The following is an 18,964-nucleotide window of genomic DNA, read 5'->3' on the forward strand; positions in this document are numbered from 1 at the left end:
TCCAGCTTCCGTAGTCTTTAGACCGAAAGTCGCTTACGTGACCCGGCCGGTAGTGACGTCACGAGATTTGGAATTCGCGGGAGAACTCGTCTCAGCGTCCGGACGGAGAGAGCGCCCGCGCGCGGGACTTTCAAGCGTCTGACCCCGGGAATTCGAGCTGGCATGAGCCTCTGGGTGGACAAATACCGGCCCTGCTCCTTGGGACGGCTGGACTATCACAAGGAGCAGGCGGCCCAGCTGCGCAACCTGGTGAGTCGACGGGACAGGGCGGGGAGAGTGGGGAGAGGTGTAGGCCCCCAGCTCCGGAGTTTCGCGCCCCTAGGGAGTGGCGCATCGCCAACCTTCTTCGGAAGGTGGTGAGTGCTGTGGTGAAAAATGAAGCAGGGAAGGGGGAAAGAGTGTGCGGGGGCGGGGGTAGTGTTGGTAAACATGTGAGGCCTCCCAGACAACTGTCCTCTGAGCTCAGACCCTAAGTGAGAAAGCCTTCAGTAGAGAAATATGAGGGAAGAGTAGAACAGGTAAAGAGAACAGCAAGTGCAGGTTTCTTGAGGCAGGAGTGTGCCCGGCCTGTTCTGGGAACCTCAAGAACGCCCCTGTAGCTGGATAATAGTAGGCCTGGGGAAGAGTGGTAGAAAATGGGGTGGGGGTGTGCGGCGGGACGGGGAGGTGCAGATTCAGTAAATCCTTATAGGGTGAGGTAGGGAGCCATTGGAAGGCTTTGAGTAGTAGAGAAGTGACATCATCTGACTTTATTTTTTAACAGGTTTACTTAAAATTTCTTGGTGTCATTGCCCTTACTTACAAAAAGGAAGGTATTTACTAATTTTGGAGGTCATTTCTAATTCTAAAATAGGTTGTATTAGGTCGTCCCTGATTTTAATTTCTTATGGAAGATTTATTTTTTTCTTCAACCTGATGTGTATTTTCGTGTTGTAGTTGGTAAAAGTGTAATGGCAATGTTTTCTGAAAAGCAAACTGAATCTTTCAGGAAATGTAGAGGGAAGAAGGGTCTTGAGAAAAATCTAGTGTCTGTGGAAGCTATTTATCCAGTCCTTTTAAGAATCTAATAGCACCATACGCTAATGAAAGTGTTTTGCTCAGCTCTCAGTTTCTTCAATACCCATCTCCTTTCAGAGTTACAGGTACTATCTGCTAAGTTTTTTTTTTTTTTTTTTTTAATGAGAAAAAAAAAAAAACTCCAGCATTATATGAAAATCATTAGAAGAATTGATAATGTTGTGAGATTGAGGGCTTTTTTCTTTTTTAATGGTATTCCAGCTATACTAATTTAAAATAAATCTATTACAGCTATATACTTCATGTTTAGACAAATTGTGTTTTCTCAGAATACCTTTCACTTTGATTTCCTTAGCCATAGGATACATTTTATATTCTATGGCCATCTTTTTGTTGTACAAAATTTGGGGTAAATATTTTGGACAAAATTTGTGTGTAATAGATTTGCTTTTTAAGAAATATTCACCCATTTTACTGTTGAATCAACTGTTTAATGAAACTATGAAATCTTTAAAGCATACCCTTTCTTTTGGCTAGATTGAGTTTATAGAGCAGAGGCAACAAGTATTTGTGAAGCACCTGCTATTTTCCATGCACTGTTTGGGGTGAATAGTTCCTTTTCTTGAAACTTTTTTTTTCAGTGCCAGAGATCAGTTTACAAAGTATTAAAATTTATTGCAATCATCACTTCTATTAAGGTACTTATTTCATTTTTTTCTGTAATGCTTATGTAGAAGCTTTTGCTCCACAAGATTTTATACTGTTGAAGTCATGGTTTGTGTTTTCATCATTTTTATACCCTTCACAGCACTCATTTCCAAACCTGACTGATATCAAAGTCACCTGGGAAGCTTTTTAAATGCACACAGTCTTGTAGTCTTTTGCGGTACTGTCAGTGCCCTACTCCATCCTATTGCTCTTAACTTGCAAGCACACACAGACTGACTTCCAGCTTCCTGGATCTGCTATTCCTGAAGACTTTCTTTTGCTGACATCCCTAAGCAGACTTGAAATACCTGAGAATTAATGCCCTCCCTTAATCCCAACCACTTTCCCAAGCAAGCTTCATCAAAGGACTGATGAGAAATAGTATATCATACTCCAGCTTCCCCAACTCTTGGATGGGTTAACACTGTGGTGTTTTTTTCACACTGACTTCAAGAGTATCTCCAGCAGAATTAAACCCCAGATGCCCAGAGTGCTATTTAAGCAGATAATACACTCATTGGCTGCCTTTCTGACCTTGCTTTGCTTCCCTATTCCCCTACAAAATTTTCCTTTACCTCAAATAAACCAGATACACTCAATTCTTATCAGAGGGACTATAGAAAGCCCAAACTAAGACAGGCATCAGTCTCAGAGTTATTGAATCATAATCTCATGGGTGGAGTCCAGTCTTTTATTTTAAGAAGTTCTCTAAGAGATTTTAACAGACTTAGTTTGGAAGTTTATGTTTTCTAGGACATGGTGTTGTATCCTGCATGTACTATGCTGGTATATAATTATATAAAATTAATGCCAGAGGAATAATCAACATTTCAGTTAATTTTAAAAAGTCTTTGTATATATACACTCATACATATATATATTTTTAAATATCTCCACCTCAGAGGTGGAGACACAAACTATTTGATACCTAAAAAGTAGTTTAATTCTACCTAGAGTAGTTGTTTGACCAGGGAAAATGCCTCCTTTTTTTCCAGGTGCAGTGTGGTGATTTTCCTCACCTCTTAGTGTATGGACCATCAGGTGCCGGAAAAAAGACAAGAATTATGTGTATTCTACGTGAACTTTATGGTGTTGGAGTGGAAAAATTAAGAATTGAACATCAGACCATCACAGTAAGCATTTTACTTTGAGGCCTCTGAATATTTATAGCAAGGATTTTCAGTCCTCATCATACAGATTCTTGTGGCCCCAGCCATTGTTGCCCAATGTGTGTTTAAGAATTTCAAAGATAACCCAGGTACACAGGATTGAGAGCTGATGTATAGACCTAACTATGAAAGCCAGATCAGAGTCAGTTAAGTTAGAGAGAAAAAGTAACAGGAAATTTTGGGTAAAATGTAGGTGGTGGAATTCTTTTTAGATTATCTAGTGAATCAGTACCTCAGCTGGAACTGGAACTCAGGTCTCTAGAATTCATTGTTCTGAGAGCAGTAGTGGGTTTGGAAAGGGAATGATTTTGAGAAAAATTTTAAATATGGAATCAGGCAACTTGGTGGAGATTGGGCAGCTGACTGATAAGAAAAGGAGGCATGAAGCTCTGGGATGTTCAGAGAATTCCTGCGATCCTGCCCTTGGCTGAGCTTTCCAGTCTTATACCATGCAGTGCATTTTCATATTCTCCTTATAGACTGTGTCTAAGATTTAGCTGAAATACCTCCTCTCATTGTGCCCCCCCAATCCCTTTAGAATTAATTTTTCCTTCTACCATCCCTATAGTTTATAGTTTTTTGAGTACTTACTTTGTTTGGTAAGAGTAGTGGTAGAGTACTTACTTGATTATAGTTTTTCATGCTTTTTTTTTTTTTTTTGACAAGATTGGGTTTGAAGTTATGTAGGGAACATGTCCTATTCATTTTTATATCCTTTGTAGGCTCTGGTGTAGCATCTTGTACATATTAGGCACTGAAAAAATGTATGTTGAGTGACTGGATGGTAAGTAGTACTATTAATAGAATCTTTAGGAAGACAAATGGATTTTAGGCTAATGTTGATGAGCTTATATTTAGACACATTGAGTTTGAGGTGCCGGTGGCACATCCTGGTGGGAATTCTTAAAAAGTATGCAGGGACAAATTTAACAAGTGTGAAATTTGTGGGAAGAAAACTAGTATTTTATAAAAGGACAAAAAACAAGAGCTGATCAAATGCAAAGATGCAGCAAGTTCTCAGAGGCTTAATACTTTAAAATATTTGTTCTACACAAGTTACAGGATAAATTTCAATGAAATTACAATTAAAATCCAACGTTTTTTTAGTTGTTTGAAATCATCTTAAAGTACATATGGAAGAATACATTTCTGAGACTAGCTAAAGTAATCATGAAAAAGATTTGTGAAGTGGGACTTGTGTTAAGAGGTATTAAATCGTATTGTAAGGCTACTGTAATCAAAACAATATTATATTGGCTTGGGAATAGGGAATTCAATCAGTGGAACTTATTAAAGAGCCCCAAAATCTGATGGTAGCTATTTCAAATCAGTATTAAAAGCACGAGTCAGCAAGATGTGCCAGCATACCTAGTTATCTACCCTGAAGAAAATAAAGTTGAATACCGATGATTCATAATTTATAAAGGTGAATTCCATGTGAATTAAAGCCTTAAATGTTAAAATGAAATACTGAATTTCTGGGGCTCCTGGGTAGCGCGGTCGTTAAGCGTCTGCCTTTGGCTCAGGGCGTGATCCTGGCATGCTGGGATCGAGCCCCACATCAGGCTCCTCCGCTGGGAGCCTGCTTCTTCCTCTCCCACTCCCCCTGCTTGTGTTCCCTCTCTCACTGGCTGTCTCTCTGTCAAATAAATAAATAAAATCTTAAAAAAAAAAAATACTGAATTTCTTAGATTAAATGAACAGCCTGTGGTCAGGAATACCTTTTTTTTTTAATACCTTTTAATAAAAACATGGAAGTGACAGGAAAAAAAATATGTGCTTGTATATATGTGAAATTTACAAGTTTGTATGACAGAAGATAGTGTATGTAAAATCAGAAAAATAAGAGATTGTCAAAAAATATTTGAAAGGAATGTGTTAGATAAAAGATTTTACAAATTGAAAATGGAAAAACAAATAACCTGGTAGAAAACTGAATGAAAGAGTCTCAAGAGAGAAATATAAGCGACCAATAAACATATGTAAAGATGTTTGACATTTGTGATAGTTGAAGAGAAGCAGTGAGTCAGTTATAAAATCGGCAGAAATTGACATTATATAAAACCTGCAGAAGGGGAATGTTGGGGAAGAGTATTTGTTGCCAGTTGAAAACTGAATTGTTAGGTTTTTGTGGTTTTGTTTTTTGTTTTTTTGAAAACAGGCTGGTTATACTTGTACACACACACACACACATAAAACTTCAAAAAAACAAATCCCGTTCATCCAGCAAATCCTTTATTGGGAATCTGTTACATAGAAATGAAGTCAGTGCGTTAGACATATGTAGAAGGATGTTAATTGTGGGATTGTTTGATATGTCAAAAAGCAAGAAACAAAATGCCCATCGGTATGACTGACTTCGGGACATCCAAGTTATAGGTCGATATGCAACTACCCTATATCAATATCGGAGGGTAATTGCCTAGATGTATTGTTAACTAGGAAAAGTAAAACAGAAATAGATAGGATTGCCTCTTTTTCTATGACTTTTTTACAGGAAACACTGACACTCTATAGAGATAGATAAAATATATAAAAATACATTTATATATAAATATACATATGTGTGTTATGGTAAAGTCTGTGAGTGGACATATGCAGACTGTTTACAGTGATGTTCTTCTCATAATGGAATGGTTTGTAGATTTCTAGAGGTAGAGGGAAAAAGTAATCATAATAAAAACAGGGTGTGTGATATGCCCCAGTTTATGTAGAAACACGTTTATTTGCACATAAAGAATGGGATTAATGAAGTTAAAATATTGGTGGTTATCTAAAATTTTTTTATAAAGTATAAATTGTTTATTTTTAAAAAACAAATACAGAAAAAGAGGAGAAATGGCCAATAAATAAACATTAAAAACATCTATTTTCTTTGTCCACAGACTCCATCTAAAAAGAAAATTGAAATTAGCACCATTGCAAGTAATTATCACCTTGAAGTTAATCCCAGGTAAGGCTACTATATAGAAATTAAGACTTTTTTTTTTTTTTTTTTTTAAAGAGTAGAACCCATTCTTGAAATAGAATCATGTATGGAAGCACAATATATACACAAATAAAAGTAAAGCTGCTCAGTGTGAAATAGGGAACCTAGAACCTTTCCACTTCTCCTTTTCTTTTTGATCTCTGAGTCAAATAATTTTAATAATTAAATTTTCTTGCTCTAGAGAGTTTAGTGTTTTATACAGAATACATTTCATAATCATTAAATTTAAATCATTAAATTATAAATTGTTATATTGACTAATTCAGAACTGATGAGCAAAGTAAAGTGTGTCTAAAAAGTTTGTAATGTCTGGAGTGAATATTTCAGAATGTGAATTTGGGTCATCAGATCTTTTTTTTTGCCACTCCTTTGTTTCAATTTCTTGATTAGAGTGTGTTATAATAGTCCAACAACCAATGTCTATATTATTTATCATGACTAAATAAGATGAGCATCCTGTGGGGAGGCACATTGAAAACTCCTGCAGTACTGCTTAATAGTGTAGAAGCGATTATATTGGGAACAAAGTTGGGTAAAGCTTCAGGGTTGTCTGGGGCCTGATAATGTTCTTTAAGGAGTACAGAATCAAGGACATCTTCAGGCAAAGGCAACCTTTTTGGGCAGTGGAACAGAGATGAGGATGAACATCCATTTCAAGACTGAGTGGATCAGGAAGAATATAGTTATAAGCTAATGTGTATTCAGTAGCAGGCACTGTGTGAGAAGCTTTACATGGATTATATTTAGTCCTCAAAACAACCCTAAAAGATAGGTGTTATTATTTTCCCCAGGTATGTCCAAAAAATTAAGAGAACTAAGATTGGTGGGAAAGGGTCTTATCAGAAAATTAGAAGTGTTAATTCGGTAGACAGAAGGGAAATGTTTTGGATTCTTGACTAGTAAATGATCATAAAAGAGATAATCAAGGTGTATTGATCTAATAGTGAATTGAGAAAGATTTGATGGCCGTTCGGGAAAATAAACTAAAGCGATTGCTTTGCCCTGTTTCTCATTGTGAGTTCCTCTGTAGCAAGAATAGTCAGTTAGAGATTGAGCTGATTTGTTTTTCAGGTGTTTGAAATTGACAGCCTAAATTAACTAGGTGACTTATGTTGGTTTGTGAGTTGCATGACTTAAGTGCCAAAGCAATAATGTTAGTATAAATGATAGATAATGCTTATAATAAGTCAACAGCCCACAGGGTTCTATGTTAAATTCCATTTGCTTATCCCATCATCTTGCTGAGACCCTGAATGAGCTCCATGCTAGTGTTGGGAACAGACTTGTCTAGGCTTGTTCTCTCTCAGACCTTTATTATTTGGGGGATGGAGATTAAATTTCTGTTTCAGACTTATTTTTACATTTTGAGTAACTACAGATAATTAAGAAACTTAAGGATTAGTTATTGCTCTTTTTAAGTTACAGTAAATTTAATATGAGAACATGTCTACTGTTTTCAGGGATACTTACCAAATTGTAATTGAATATTAGAATATTGTATTTTAATGACCCCTAAAATATTTCACTTTGAAAATTTTGTGACTGTAATTAGGTGTGAATAATTTTGATTAAAATTTTAATAAGATCTTCATAAGAATAAGGGCATAATATTTTCTAAATACTTACATCTATATTTGCCATTATTTTTGTTTTGTGTAGTGATGCTGGAAATAGTGACCGGGTAGTAATTCAGGAGATGTTGAAAACAGTGGCACAATCACAGCAACTTGAAACAAACTCTCAAAGAGATTTTAAAGGTATGTTTAAGGCAGACCCTGAAATTGTACGCAGTGAGTAAGAGAAAATGTAGTAGGAAACATGAATTCCATCTATTTAGCAAATATGTATTAACCTCCTGTTCTGTGCCAAACATTATGCTCCCTTATTTTTGGATATAAAAGTGAATAAGAGAGGCATGATCTTTGTGCTCATGACAGTGTATAGGCTAATGGAGTTGAATTTTGGTGGAAAGAGAACTATTTGTGTCACCTATTTGTTATTTTAGAACTAGATGAATAATGAAAAAACAAAGAAATAACATGATTTAAAAATAACTGTTCTAGGACCAAAGTTATATGTTCATTATCAAATTTTTAGAAGAAAATAATCTATAATTTTGCTGTCCAGAGACAATTACTGTTAACATTTTTGTCATTACCTTCCAGTATTTTTTATTATGCATATATATGTGTACATTCTCATAGAAGATCTTGTGATGATGAATATGCCAGCATTTAATGCTTTTGATATATTTTGTCAAATTCTTCATCTGAAAGGTAGACTTATCCTACCACCAGGAGTATTTGGAAGTACCATTCTCTGATATTTATCACCACTGCGGTTAATTTTTTTAATCTTTGTCAGTTTGAGTGGAGAAAATAGTTTGTGTTTGTTTTTTCTTTAGTTAGTGTGATAATTTTTTCTTTTGTTCATTGCTTATTTTACTGTTTTATGAATTGCCTGTGCATATTTCAGCCTATTTCTTATCTTTCCTCCTTAGTTCACTGTATTTCAGAATAAGTTTACATATATCTAATTTTTTTATTTCTTTATTTATTTGAGAGAGAAAAGCGAGAGTGTGGGGTGGGACAGAGGGAGAGAATCTCCAAGCAGACTCCCTGATGAGTTTGGAGCCTCAGTATGGAGCCTGTTCTCAGGGCTTAGTCCTATGACCCTGAGATCATGACCTGAACCGAAATCAAGAGTTGGCTGCTTAGCTGACTGGGCCACCCAGGTGCCCCTTATCTTTATTTTTTGCTACTATAAATGGAGTACTATCTTACATTTTCTAACTGTTGTGTACATATGTGACAGCTATTGATGTTTGTATCTTAACTTTATGTCTTACTATGTTATTACATGCTTCTGTTGTTTGTAATAGCCTTTTGATTCTTTTGACTTTTTGGATATATATATATATATATATTTATATCATCTGTGAATAGAGATAATTTTTCCTCTTCTTTCCAGTTTGTATGGCTTTAAATACTTTCTTTAACCTAATTATGTTTGCCAACACCTCCAATACAGTGTTTAATAGTGCTAAAGGTAGTGGACGTCCTTGTCATGACTCTGGAAGGAGAGCCTTAGAGTTTCCCCATTTAGTTATTTAGTTCTTGGATTTTGGCCTGAGGTGTATCTATTTGATCATAATAAGAAAGTAAGCATCAGTTCATATTTTGAGTGTTTTAAGATTTTTCTTAGCTCTATTGGTATCTTAGGTTATATTGGGTCTTCTAGTGAAACTGCTTTGTATTTCTAGAGTAAAGCTCACTTGGTCATGATGTGTTAATTTTTTAAATATGATGCTGTTTTCTGCCTACGAAGAAGTTATTTTTATATCAGTTGGTTTACAGTACTTTGTTAAGTGCTATCTTTGTTAGATTTGGAGATCAGTCTCTTTATTTCTATTTTCCCTGTTCTGTTCCATTTGGATTTCTATCTCCAGAATTTCTCCTCATTGTGAAGGATTGTCTTGGGAGGGAGTTTCATTTTGTTATTTTTAGTTTACTGCTTTGTCAAACCTTTTGCATCCAGGTTCCTTTGCTCTAACCCAGAAATGGAACCCTGTAGGTACTGTTCTCAGATTGACCCATTATACTTTACAGTGTGCTCTTGTGGGCGATTTGGGGTTCTGTAGTAAAGGCTGTAAAAACCTCGTACATCCCCGCCACTTCTTCCACACATAGTTTCTTGTTCTCACTTGCTCATATTTGGGGTTTTTAGATAAAACCTGTCACTTTGTTTTGATATAAATGTTATCGATGAGTCTTTGGTTTTGGAATCTCTGTTTTTATGGGGGAGATTCAGATCTACACTGCTACCACTACCATTTTCTAGAAATAACTTAATATGATGAAAAATACAGGGGCGCCGGGGTGTCTCAGTTGCTTGAGCGTCTGCCTTCAGCTCAGGTCATGATCCCAGGGTCCTGGGATGGATTGAGCCCTTCGTGGGGCTCCCTGCTCAGTGGGGAGTCTCCGTCTCCCTCTGCCCCGCCCCCTCCTTGTGTGTGCGCGCTCTCTCCCTCCCTCTCTCTCAAATAAATAAAATCTTTTTTAAAAAGGAAAAGAAAAATACAATAGTTGGATTCAGTTCTTACCTACATATTATTCCTAAAACACCTTAAAGCCGATCCTTTGTTATGGCCGGGTGAAATCTTACTGTGTACTTGACCAGATGTCTTTATTTCTTATTGACTATGTCTCTTTCATCAGTGTTTTCCAAAGATTATTTCTAGGAATGGTAAGATTGAAGTTCCACAGGAAGGTGCTCCCGCGATAAAGTATTTTGGGGAAATACAGCACAGTATTTCCCTGTCTTGGTGATTTTTAGTTCATATAAATATAATAAAACCTCTAGTAAATTCTACAAAAAAGTAACCTCTTTAACTTCATTTAGCCTAATGTTTCTTAGGTTTGTTTGATTGGAATTTTTAAAAATAAAAATAAAATTATTCTCACCATACCTGTGACTTTTATATGTCCTTGCCAAAGGAAAGAGTAGTATATCAAACTTACTATTTAAGATTTCTCTCTAAATAATAAGGAGGAAGAGAAAGAGATATTCAAGTTAAAGTTGGTTTTGTTTCTCCTTGACTAGTGGTATTATTGACAGAGGTTGACAAACTCACCAAAGATGCTCAACATGCCTTGCGTAGAACCATGGAAAAGTATATGTCCACTTGCAGATTGATCTTGTGTTGCAATTCTACATCTAAAGTGATACCACCTATTCGTAGTAGGTGCCTGGCAGTTCGTGTGCCTGCTCCCAGCATCGAAGATGTAAGTCAAGTGAAACTTTTCAGAAATTATTTCAGATTCTGTGAGTACTGTGTGTACATCCTTGTCATGTTTGTTTTGTAAAAACATGGTGAAGTGTATTAGTAATTCAGGAACATCTATGACCTGGATGCTAACTGTTAGTGGATAAATAAACCAATATATAGAGTAGTAAATGCCAGATAACATTATATAGAAAGTGTGATGGTAAGTTCTGTTAATAATAATATTGTGTATATGCCATCAGTATTTAGGAAGTTCTCTTTAAGTCATTTTTTACCTAAAACAAGTAGGTATCATGAATTTTACTAAACTAGGCAAGGGTTAGTTATTTTAGTGTCTTCTACCTCAAGCTGATTTATTTGGCTTTGGAAAAGACTTGAGGTTGGAGGATCTAGATTTCGCAAGGAGATTAATGTGAGAATACCTAGTTCCTAGTTAGGGGACCAAAATTAGTCTGAAACAACATAGTACATGTTTTTTTTCCTTTATCATTTTTAATACTTATAAATAAAAATGCGAATTTCTCAAAATAAGCAGCTTTCCTACTATTAATAGATTTTGGGTGATTTTATGTAAAGTAGGTATAATAGGTGACTGTGACCTTGTGTTGGTTGCAAAGTATTAAATTACCTTTTTAAATGTTTCACTTATAAACATTTTTATATGGTTAAAAATAGTTCGATATAGTAAAAACTTAATAAAGTTAAAAAGGCAGGGCTACCAGGTTACACCACTCTTATGGGCACCGTTGACATCTTAGTGCATACAAATAATACCCCTGAGTCATGCAGAATTCAGCCTGTGCAGCTCTGCTTGGCAGCCCTGTGAGTGGTGTCCTTGTAAAAGACCTGAGGCCCTGTGTGTCCTTCTCACAGTCCCCCAGGGTAGCTGGCAGGCTAGGAATTTAAGCCAGATCTTTGGTTGCAGAGCCAGTTGCTGCCCCTTCCTGACAGCTAGATTAGACCCCTGGTTTTCTGCTTAGAGGAACATGTAAGATAGGGTGGGGAATGACAAAAATAAAATAACAAGGGTCTATAAAGATGTTATCAACAGAATTGCATCCATGTGCTGTTTGACAGATTGCCCAATTTTGTTAATAATGTTTTGTTTGTAGATTTGTCATGTGTTGTCTACTGTGTGCAAGAAGGAAGGTCTGAATCTTCCTTCACAGCTGGCTCAGAGACTTGCAGAGAAGTCCTGCAGGAATCTCCGAAAAGCCCTACTTATGTGTGAAGCCTGCAGAGTACAACAGTGAGTGAAAGGGGCAGTTACCGCAGGAAACATTTTGGGACACAAGCACCCTTCCATTTAATTTATTGTGTACTCTTTTTATCATGTAGATATCCTTTTACTGCAGATCAAGAAATCCCTGAAACAGATTGGGAGGTGTATCTCAGGGAGACCGCCAATGCTATTGTCAGTCAGCAGACTCCACAAAGGTAAATAGTATCAAAGATGACCATAAAAGTTTCAACATGAAAATAGCACAGATGATCTGAGTTTTGGATTAGCTGTTTTATACTACCAATATGCCATTTAGAATTACAATAAATCTTGTATCTGAATACTAAACTTTCAAAGAAAAGATATTTTATTTTAGAAATGTAGTGGTTCAGAATAGCTGTTATGTAGTATCGTGGCTTTTATTAAGCTATTGACAGGTAAATATGGAATTTATACATAAATTAAAACAAATCTTGGAAGTTTTAGTTTTCTTTTCAGACTCTCAGATGACTTAGTATGTAACATAATGTGCCTAGTTATCTAATATTGAAAAGAATAATACTTTGTAATTGAAGCATCATATCCTAGAAAGACACCAGCTTATGGATCAGACTTTTACTGATTTTTAGCTAAAATTCTTCAGGTAACTTCATCTTAGAGTTTGAACATTTTCGTTTATGTAATGAAGATACTGTTGCTGTTACCCTGCTAGGAATATTTGGGCCTTGGTTGTGAAGAGTAAGATTGTGTGATAATGGTTTGAGAACTAGAAAACTGCTTATGTATGATGATAAGCTCTGTTAAGAACAATACTATGTATACACCACCAGTATTTAGGAAGTATTTTGTGTCATATTTGCTGAACAGTTGTTTACATTTATTTCTGTGGGTCTCTTATTCAGTAGTGGACCATACTGGAAATACTTCAACCACTAATTGTTTGGTTTAAGATAGCTTTGATTGAGAAGGGCAATCTGCTCTTCTCCAAATCAAGAGTGACTGTCTTAAGGCCCACTAACTTTGGGAAGCCTGGAGATTTTTAAGGCTCGTTGATGTGCAGTCTCTTACTCTTACTTACTGCCTGTTAGAACTGAGAAACCGTCTTTGGAGTTAAGAGAAGATAGTTGATCGCTTTAGGAAATAGACTGGACTGAGTTCAACCACTGAAGTTTAAGCTTCTTGGTTCATATGAAAATAATCGTGAGAAAAATACACCATGTTCCTCCTTTTGGATGATATATCTGATGAATTCTAATTTTTATGAAGATGCTTCAAAAGGATTATAACATAAACTCCTTGGCTCCTGTGTAGATTAGTGGAGGTGGATAATCACACATAATGGGTACTTAGTATTTCATGAGGGTTTGCTTTGAATTCCTATAATTCAGTTATTTTAATTGAAGAATTTAATAGTTTTTAAGAAGTGCCAAACGTTATAAGTAATCTCTTCAGAAAAGAAACCTTACTTTAGGAAAAAGTGTGCATTCCGTTTTGTAAAATGTTGATAAGCTGTGAAGTAATCTCAGCTTTAAAGAGAGAAAATTCAAACAGCCTGTTTTAGGAGCCTTTTACTTTTGTAAAATATTTCCACATTGAAGATGACTTTCTTGATTTTTGATTTTAAAGAAGAAAATTTGGTGGTAGTAGTAGAACTTTCCTAATTTTAAGAGAGTTCAGTGTAAGATGTTGTAATATTTGACAATTGCTAGTTGTATTTTTAAGACTTTGCTGCTACCTCTTCTTCCAATTTTCCACACAAGTTTGGGAGACTCAAATTTGTTTAAGAAGAGGTGCTGTTATTTCCTATGGAAACTAACAGTTGTGGGAATTAATTCCATTGTGTTACATAAAAAGAAATTTCAATTCCAGAAAGCTTCCAAGTTGACTGGAAATACTGGGAGAGCTGGTGTCATTCTGATTGTTGGCTCACACATTACCAAATGACTGTTTATTGTTTTTGACCCCTTAGTCTTGATTCTTGTCTGATTTGTTTTAGGAGTCATAATTTTCTAGTTTGGATAACAGCTAATATTTAGCGAGCAATTAGTATGTTGGTTCTTACACTGTGGTATCTCATTTAAGTTGTAGAACAGTCCTAGGAAGAAAAGTTTTATATCATCTTTATTTTGTAGGTAAGAGAACTGCTGTTTTGGGAGATCGTTGCTTATTCACAGATATTCGGTTAAGAATCAGAGAGTTCTATAATACCATGTTTTTCTGACAGAAGAATTTGCACTCTTTATCACTTGCAATCCCCAAGAAATAATGACACAAACATAGAAAATGTAGAATATGTTAATTTTTAAGAAGCTAAGTCATATTAGAAATGAACTCAGACTAAGCCGAGATGGATGTAACATGCATGAGGTGAACACAGCGTAGTTATGGCACACTTCTAGGGGGAAATATATCCTTATTTAACTCTTCAGAAATAAACTATATGCATAATTGTTAAAATAATTTCATACCATCTGTCGTTTGTGTCTGTTTCTTACTTTTTAATAATCAGGGTTTTTGTTTTGTTTTGTTTTTTGTTTTTTTAAAATGAGATCTACTACCATGGCCAAGAAGGATCAAGGGCTTTGGAGTCAGACTTGAATTAAAATTCTGCCTTAACTACATGAGTTTTAATGGATGCTTAACCTCTCTGAACTCTTATTAAAGGAGTGGTGTTGTGAGGTCTCAATAGCATACTGTAGTGAGCCTCTTATAGAGGAAGGGGTTAAATAAATGCTTTGACAGACATTGGAAGGGTATCGATTTGAAAGGAAGGCAGATCTATTCTTAAATCATGGTTTTGCTGTAGTCAGCTTTGTGAGGTTACTTAAACTATCTGAGCCTTAGTCTTTTCATCTAAAAAAATGGAGATAATACACCCACTCAGAGCTAGTGTGAGGACTAAGTTAAATTATTTGTTACAGTGTCTTGCACATAGCAGGGGCTCAAAAGATGCTAGTTTCTTTTTTCACTTTATTTACTTTTATTGTGGTACAGCTTCCTACTCTTAGAGTCCCTGGACAAGGATCTGAACTTCCACTTTTAAGAAGTCTTTGACGAATCACTTCTCTGACTGATCTGAAATATGGAACATCTGTGATATTATTTTAGTAAAGATTCAGAACAGTATTTTCTGTTTAGGTACTAAGTATATGTAAAGAGATAAAGATAATTGTTTTATGTGTATTTAAATTTTACTTGTCACTTTTTTCTTCCTGTTTTGAAATGTCATATGTATATTTCCCTCCTTTATACTTTTCATTTCTGAAACTATTATAAGAAGAGCCTAGAATTAAGAGCTCAGAGGTTGGAATGTTCATATTAATTTCGGCTGCCTGATTCTGTGCTTAACCTATGACCTCTTGCACTGCCCTTTCTGTGACAGGACAGCTTTGTTTCCCTACCACACTGCTTTTTTACTTAGCAGTTGAGATAGTAACATATATCATATATCATGCTTATATTCTCTTTTCTTACTTGTATAATTAGTGATTGTTTAATCTTTTCATGACCATTTTCTAGATGTCTGAATATAAATGTCTGACTAAAAGTTCTGAACATTTTTGGAAAAATGAACTGAAATTAGGAAAAGCTTAAATGTCTCTCTTAAGTATGATAAGCCATTTAAGAAACTGTCTGTATTGGATTGTTTAACTCATAAAGTAAAACAGCACAGTAGGTACTTGAAAAAATTATGTCTTATTTTCAGTATAAAATATTAATTATCTTGTTTTTTGTAGGCTCCTTGAAGTTCGTGGAAGACTTTATGAGCTTCTAACTCATTGTATTCCTCCTGAAATAATAATGAAGGTAATCTGATTTCAGATCTTGAACCCTTTATAACCATAAAATTTGGACTTTGGGTATGTGATCACAGGGCTTTTGCAGTACTGAGACACACTGTCATTTCTTTCTATCCAGCTTTCTATTCAACAGATATTTATTGAGCCTCTCCGTGTGTCAGACACCATTAGGGGAGTGTTGAAGACTGGGGAGGGCCTGCTTTCAGACCATTTATATTTTAGTGGGTGAAATGGGAAACAAGCGAAAGGGTTTCAGAATGTTGTAAGTTTTAAAAGGAAGTAACAAGGTGAAATGATAGTAATGGAAGTTGGGCTGTGGAAGGTCAGCGACAGCTTCTATGAGGAAGGTATGTTTAAACTGAGATTCGGAGGATTAAAAAAAGAGAACCATGTAAATAGATGGGAACAAGTACAGGTGACCCTTGAACCTTGTGGGGATATTAAGGCCCTGACCCCCTGCATAGTTGAAATCCGCACAGAACTTTCAACTACCCCCAAATTTAACTGCTAACAGTCTACTTTTGACCAAGGGCCTTACTGATAACATAAATAGTTGATTAACACATTATGTGTATATATCATATTCTGTATTGTTACAATAAAGTAAGCTAGAGAAAAGAAAACTTATTAAGGAAATCATAAGGAAAATGCATTTATAGTACTGTACTTATTGCAAAAAATCCGCTTGTAAGTGGACCCTCACAGTTCAAATCCATGTTGTTTAAGAGTCAGCTGTATTTCCGACAGTGATGTTTAGTGCACATGGAGAATGACATTAAAGAAGTTGGTAGAGTCTGTTCTATGTAGGGTATTGTGAGGCACAGCTTTAGGTTTGGTCTTTTAGCTACCTAGCCAGCTGTGTTGATTGACTTGGATGTTAGAGAATGCAGGGTTTTTGTTTGTATTTATTAAAATTACCTGGCAACACTTACATGAAACAATTCAAATTATACTAAATTTAAAAGAAAAAAGTGAAGGTCCACCCTTCCATTTCCACAAAAGTATGCACTTTAAACAGACCTCTATTCTAGTGACATAGAAATAAGCCCATATATATGGCCGTGTGTGTGTAGTTTCACAAAACTTCACTGTGTTCTGCACTGTGTTTTTTTATTCAACAGTGTAGCATGGATGATGTTTCGTGACAGTATGGATTTATTTTATCCTAGTGAATGAATGGAATTTCATTGTAGGACTATAGCATAGGTTTTTGAATATGACCCTGTTGGTGGAATTTCAGGTTGTCTACAGATTATTAATATAACTAATAATGCTGCAGTAAGCATCTTTGTACTTAATATCTTATCCCTCAATTTGGCATTTGGAATATGATTCATAACTACCACATTTTTACATTATAGAAAGGGTATACAATTTTTTGTTTTCAGATGAAGACTGCCATTCCATATAAAAGAATTAAAGATTTTGGAAAGCTTGTTCACCTTTTTTTTTTAAATTTTATTTTTAATGATTACTTTTTAATTATTAGTTGTCTTTTTTCAGGGCCTTCTCTCAGAACTTTTACATAATTGTGATGGACAACTGAAAGGGGAAGTGGCCCAGATGGCCGCTTACTATGAACATCGTCTACAGCTGGGTAGCAAAGCCATTTATCACTTGGAAGCATTCGTGGCCAAATTTATGGCACTTTATAAGAAGTTCATGGAGGATGGATTGGAAGGCATGATGTTTTGACATCTTGACATCTATCCTTAATTCTTCCTAGTATTTCTCAGTATCAGCATTTACATTCAGTTTATATTGGAAGAGCTGCAGGTAAAATAAACTAACTTTACTTAATCATGTCTTATTTGTGGTTTTTTTTGTAATAATTCTCCTGTGAATTATTATTATACTCTAAGTTAAATAATTACTCCTTTATATAAAGAAGTATATTGAAAGGACACAGCTTAGAAACTTTAGAGCCCAGAAACATGATTTTAATGACTTTCAAAATTTGCTATTCAAGTATGCAATGCTGGTCCTCTCATTTTCCATTCATTCTCTCATCTGTTGGAGGAAATTTACCACATACAAAAGCAGAGATTATTTTCTATCCTCCAAGGGACCATTTTTGGCCACAGGCACATAACTCTTTGCTTGGCAGGTCATTAACTTTAATCATATTTTCCCTCAATCAAGAACTGTATATTTGCAGGAAATGTAAGGATTAATTTTGAAATACAATAGCATGAGTATGAAGAAAATTGTTGGAATCATTTCTATTGAAACTACAGAAATCCAGCTTTTATTTCAGTGATTCAGATTTGGTATTAGGTTGGCTGCTAAGACGTATGTGTGTTTTCATTAAATGCTTGAGGTTCCTGAAGAACATGAGCTATGTGGCTCACAGCAAAGGTATATTAATATAGAAATTACTCTTTGAACAAGTGTATTTTTCTGTCATTGATCTATCCTTTAGAACAATTTTTCATTAGAAATTTGGTTCATGGAACAAAGAGTTTGCTTGACAGATTTGTATGACAGGTTCTGAACAGTTTCTTTAATTTGGGGCAACAGAAGCATGACTCCAAAAAAAGCTAAACCAACAAGGTAAAATAAAAGATTTTAAGTTTAAATAAGTTAAATTACCTCTATAAGGTATCAGGGAGACCTGTTCTTCTAGCAGTTAGCGATAAACAATCAGGAAGTGTTAAATTGGCGGACACAGTTGCACACATACAAAAAAGTCTAATACAGTTTTAGGCTTATGGGAAGCTGTTAAGGTCAAGAGAGGTGATGACTGCCTTTCTGGGTTTGTTTGTTTTGGCGGTACTAGTTAGGCCCCAATTAGCAGTCTCTGTCATTGAGGGACTTAGATGCCAGGAAGGGTATTGACATTGTAACAAAAGAAAGAACTGGGAAAGTGAGATTTGGGAGAGCTAAGACTTTTAATTTGGATAAAAGAAAAGCAAAAATATGGTGACTGTCTTCTAATGTTTAGAATAATGCACTTGGAAGCATGAGTGGACTTATCATTTGCATGTCTCTAGGGCACTGCTTCTCAGAGTAGAATCCCTGGACCAGCACCAGCATCACCTGGGAACTAAGAAACACAAACTCTCAATTTTCATTCCACATCTGCTGAATCAGCAACTATGGAAATGGGCATCAGCAATCTTTGTGTTGTACCATCTCTTCAGGGACTTCTGATGTACACTTAAGTTTGAGAACCACTGCTGTAGAGAATGTATGCTTAGGATCAATGGGCATAGATTAAAGAGAGACAGTTGGAGGTAAAGAACAACTTTCTAACAATGGCTATCATAATTG

General features: G+C 35.5%; 1 protein-coding gene across 1 annotated transcript; it reads left to right on the plus strand.

Moving 5' to 3' along the window:
* Positions 1–47: 47 nt before the first annotated feature.
* On the plus strand, positions 48–17,491 carry RFC3 (replication factor C subunit 3). The gene is made up of 9 exons (XM_008692225.2): positions 48–249; positions 2,721–2,858; positions 5,780–5,847; positions 7,543–7,640; positions 10,486–10,667; positions 11,782–11,918; positions 12,008–12,106; positions 15,629–15,698; positions 17,195–17,491. The coding sequence occupies exons 1-9, from the start codon at positions 163–165 to the stop codon at positions 17,384–17,386; spliced, it is 1,071 nt and encodes a 356-aa protein (XP_008690447.1). The 5' UTR covers positions 48–162; the 3' UTR covers positions 17,387–17,491.
* Positions 17,492–18,964: the final 1,473 nt, after the last annotated feature.

The sequence above is a fragment of the Ursus maritimus genome, unplaced genomic scaffold (genome assembly GCF_017311325.1).
Source record: "Ursus maritimus isolate PB19 unplaced genomic scaffold, ASM1731132v1 scaffold_10, whole genome shotgun sequence".
Classification (NCBI taxonomy): domain Eukaryota; kingdom Metazoa; phylum Chordata; class Mammalia; order Carnivora; family Ursidae; genus Ursus; species Ursus maritimus.

What these genes read in the sequence shown, in the direction of transcription:
- RFC3 (XM_008692225.2), top strand. Translation starts at nt 163, where the DNA reads ATGAGCCTCTGGGTGGACAAATACCGGCCCTGCTCCTTGGGACGGCTG. An exon ending in CTCTCAAAGAGATTTTAAAG is followed by an intron (nt 7,641 to 10,485) that starts GTATGTTTAAGG and finishes CTCCTTGACTAG; the next exon opens with TGGTATTATTGACAGAGGTT. An exon ending in CTCCTGAAATAATAATGAAG is followed by an intron (nt 15,699 to 17,194) that starts GTAATCTGATTT and finishes GTCTTTTTTCAG; the next exon opens with GGCCTTCTCTCAGAACTTTT.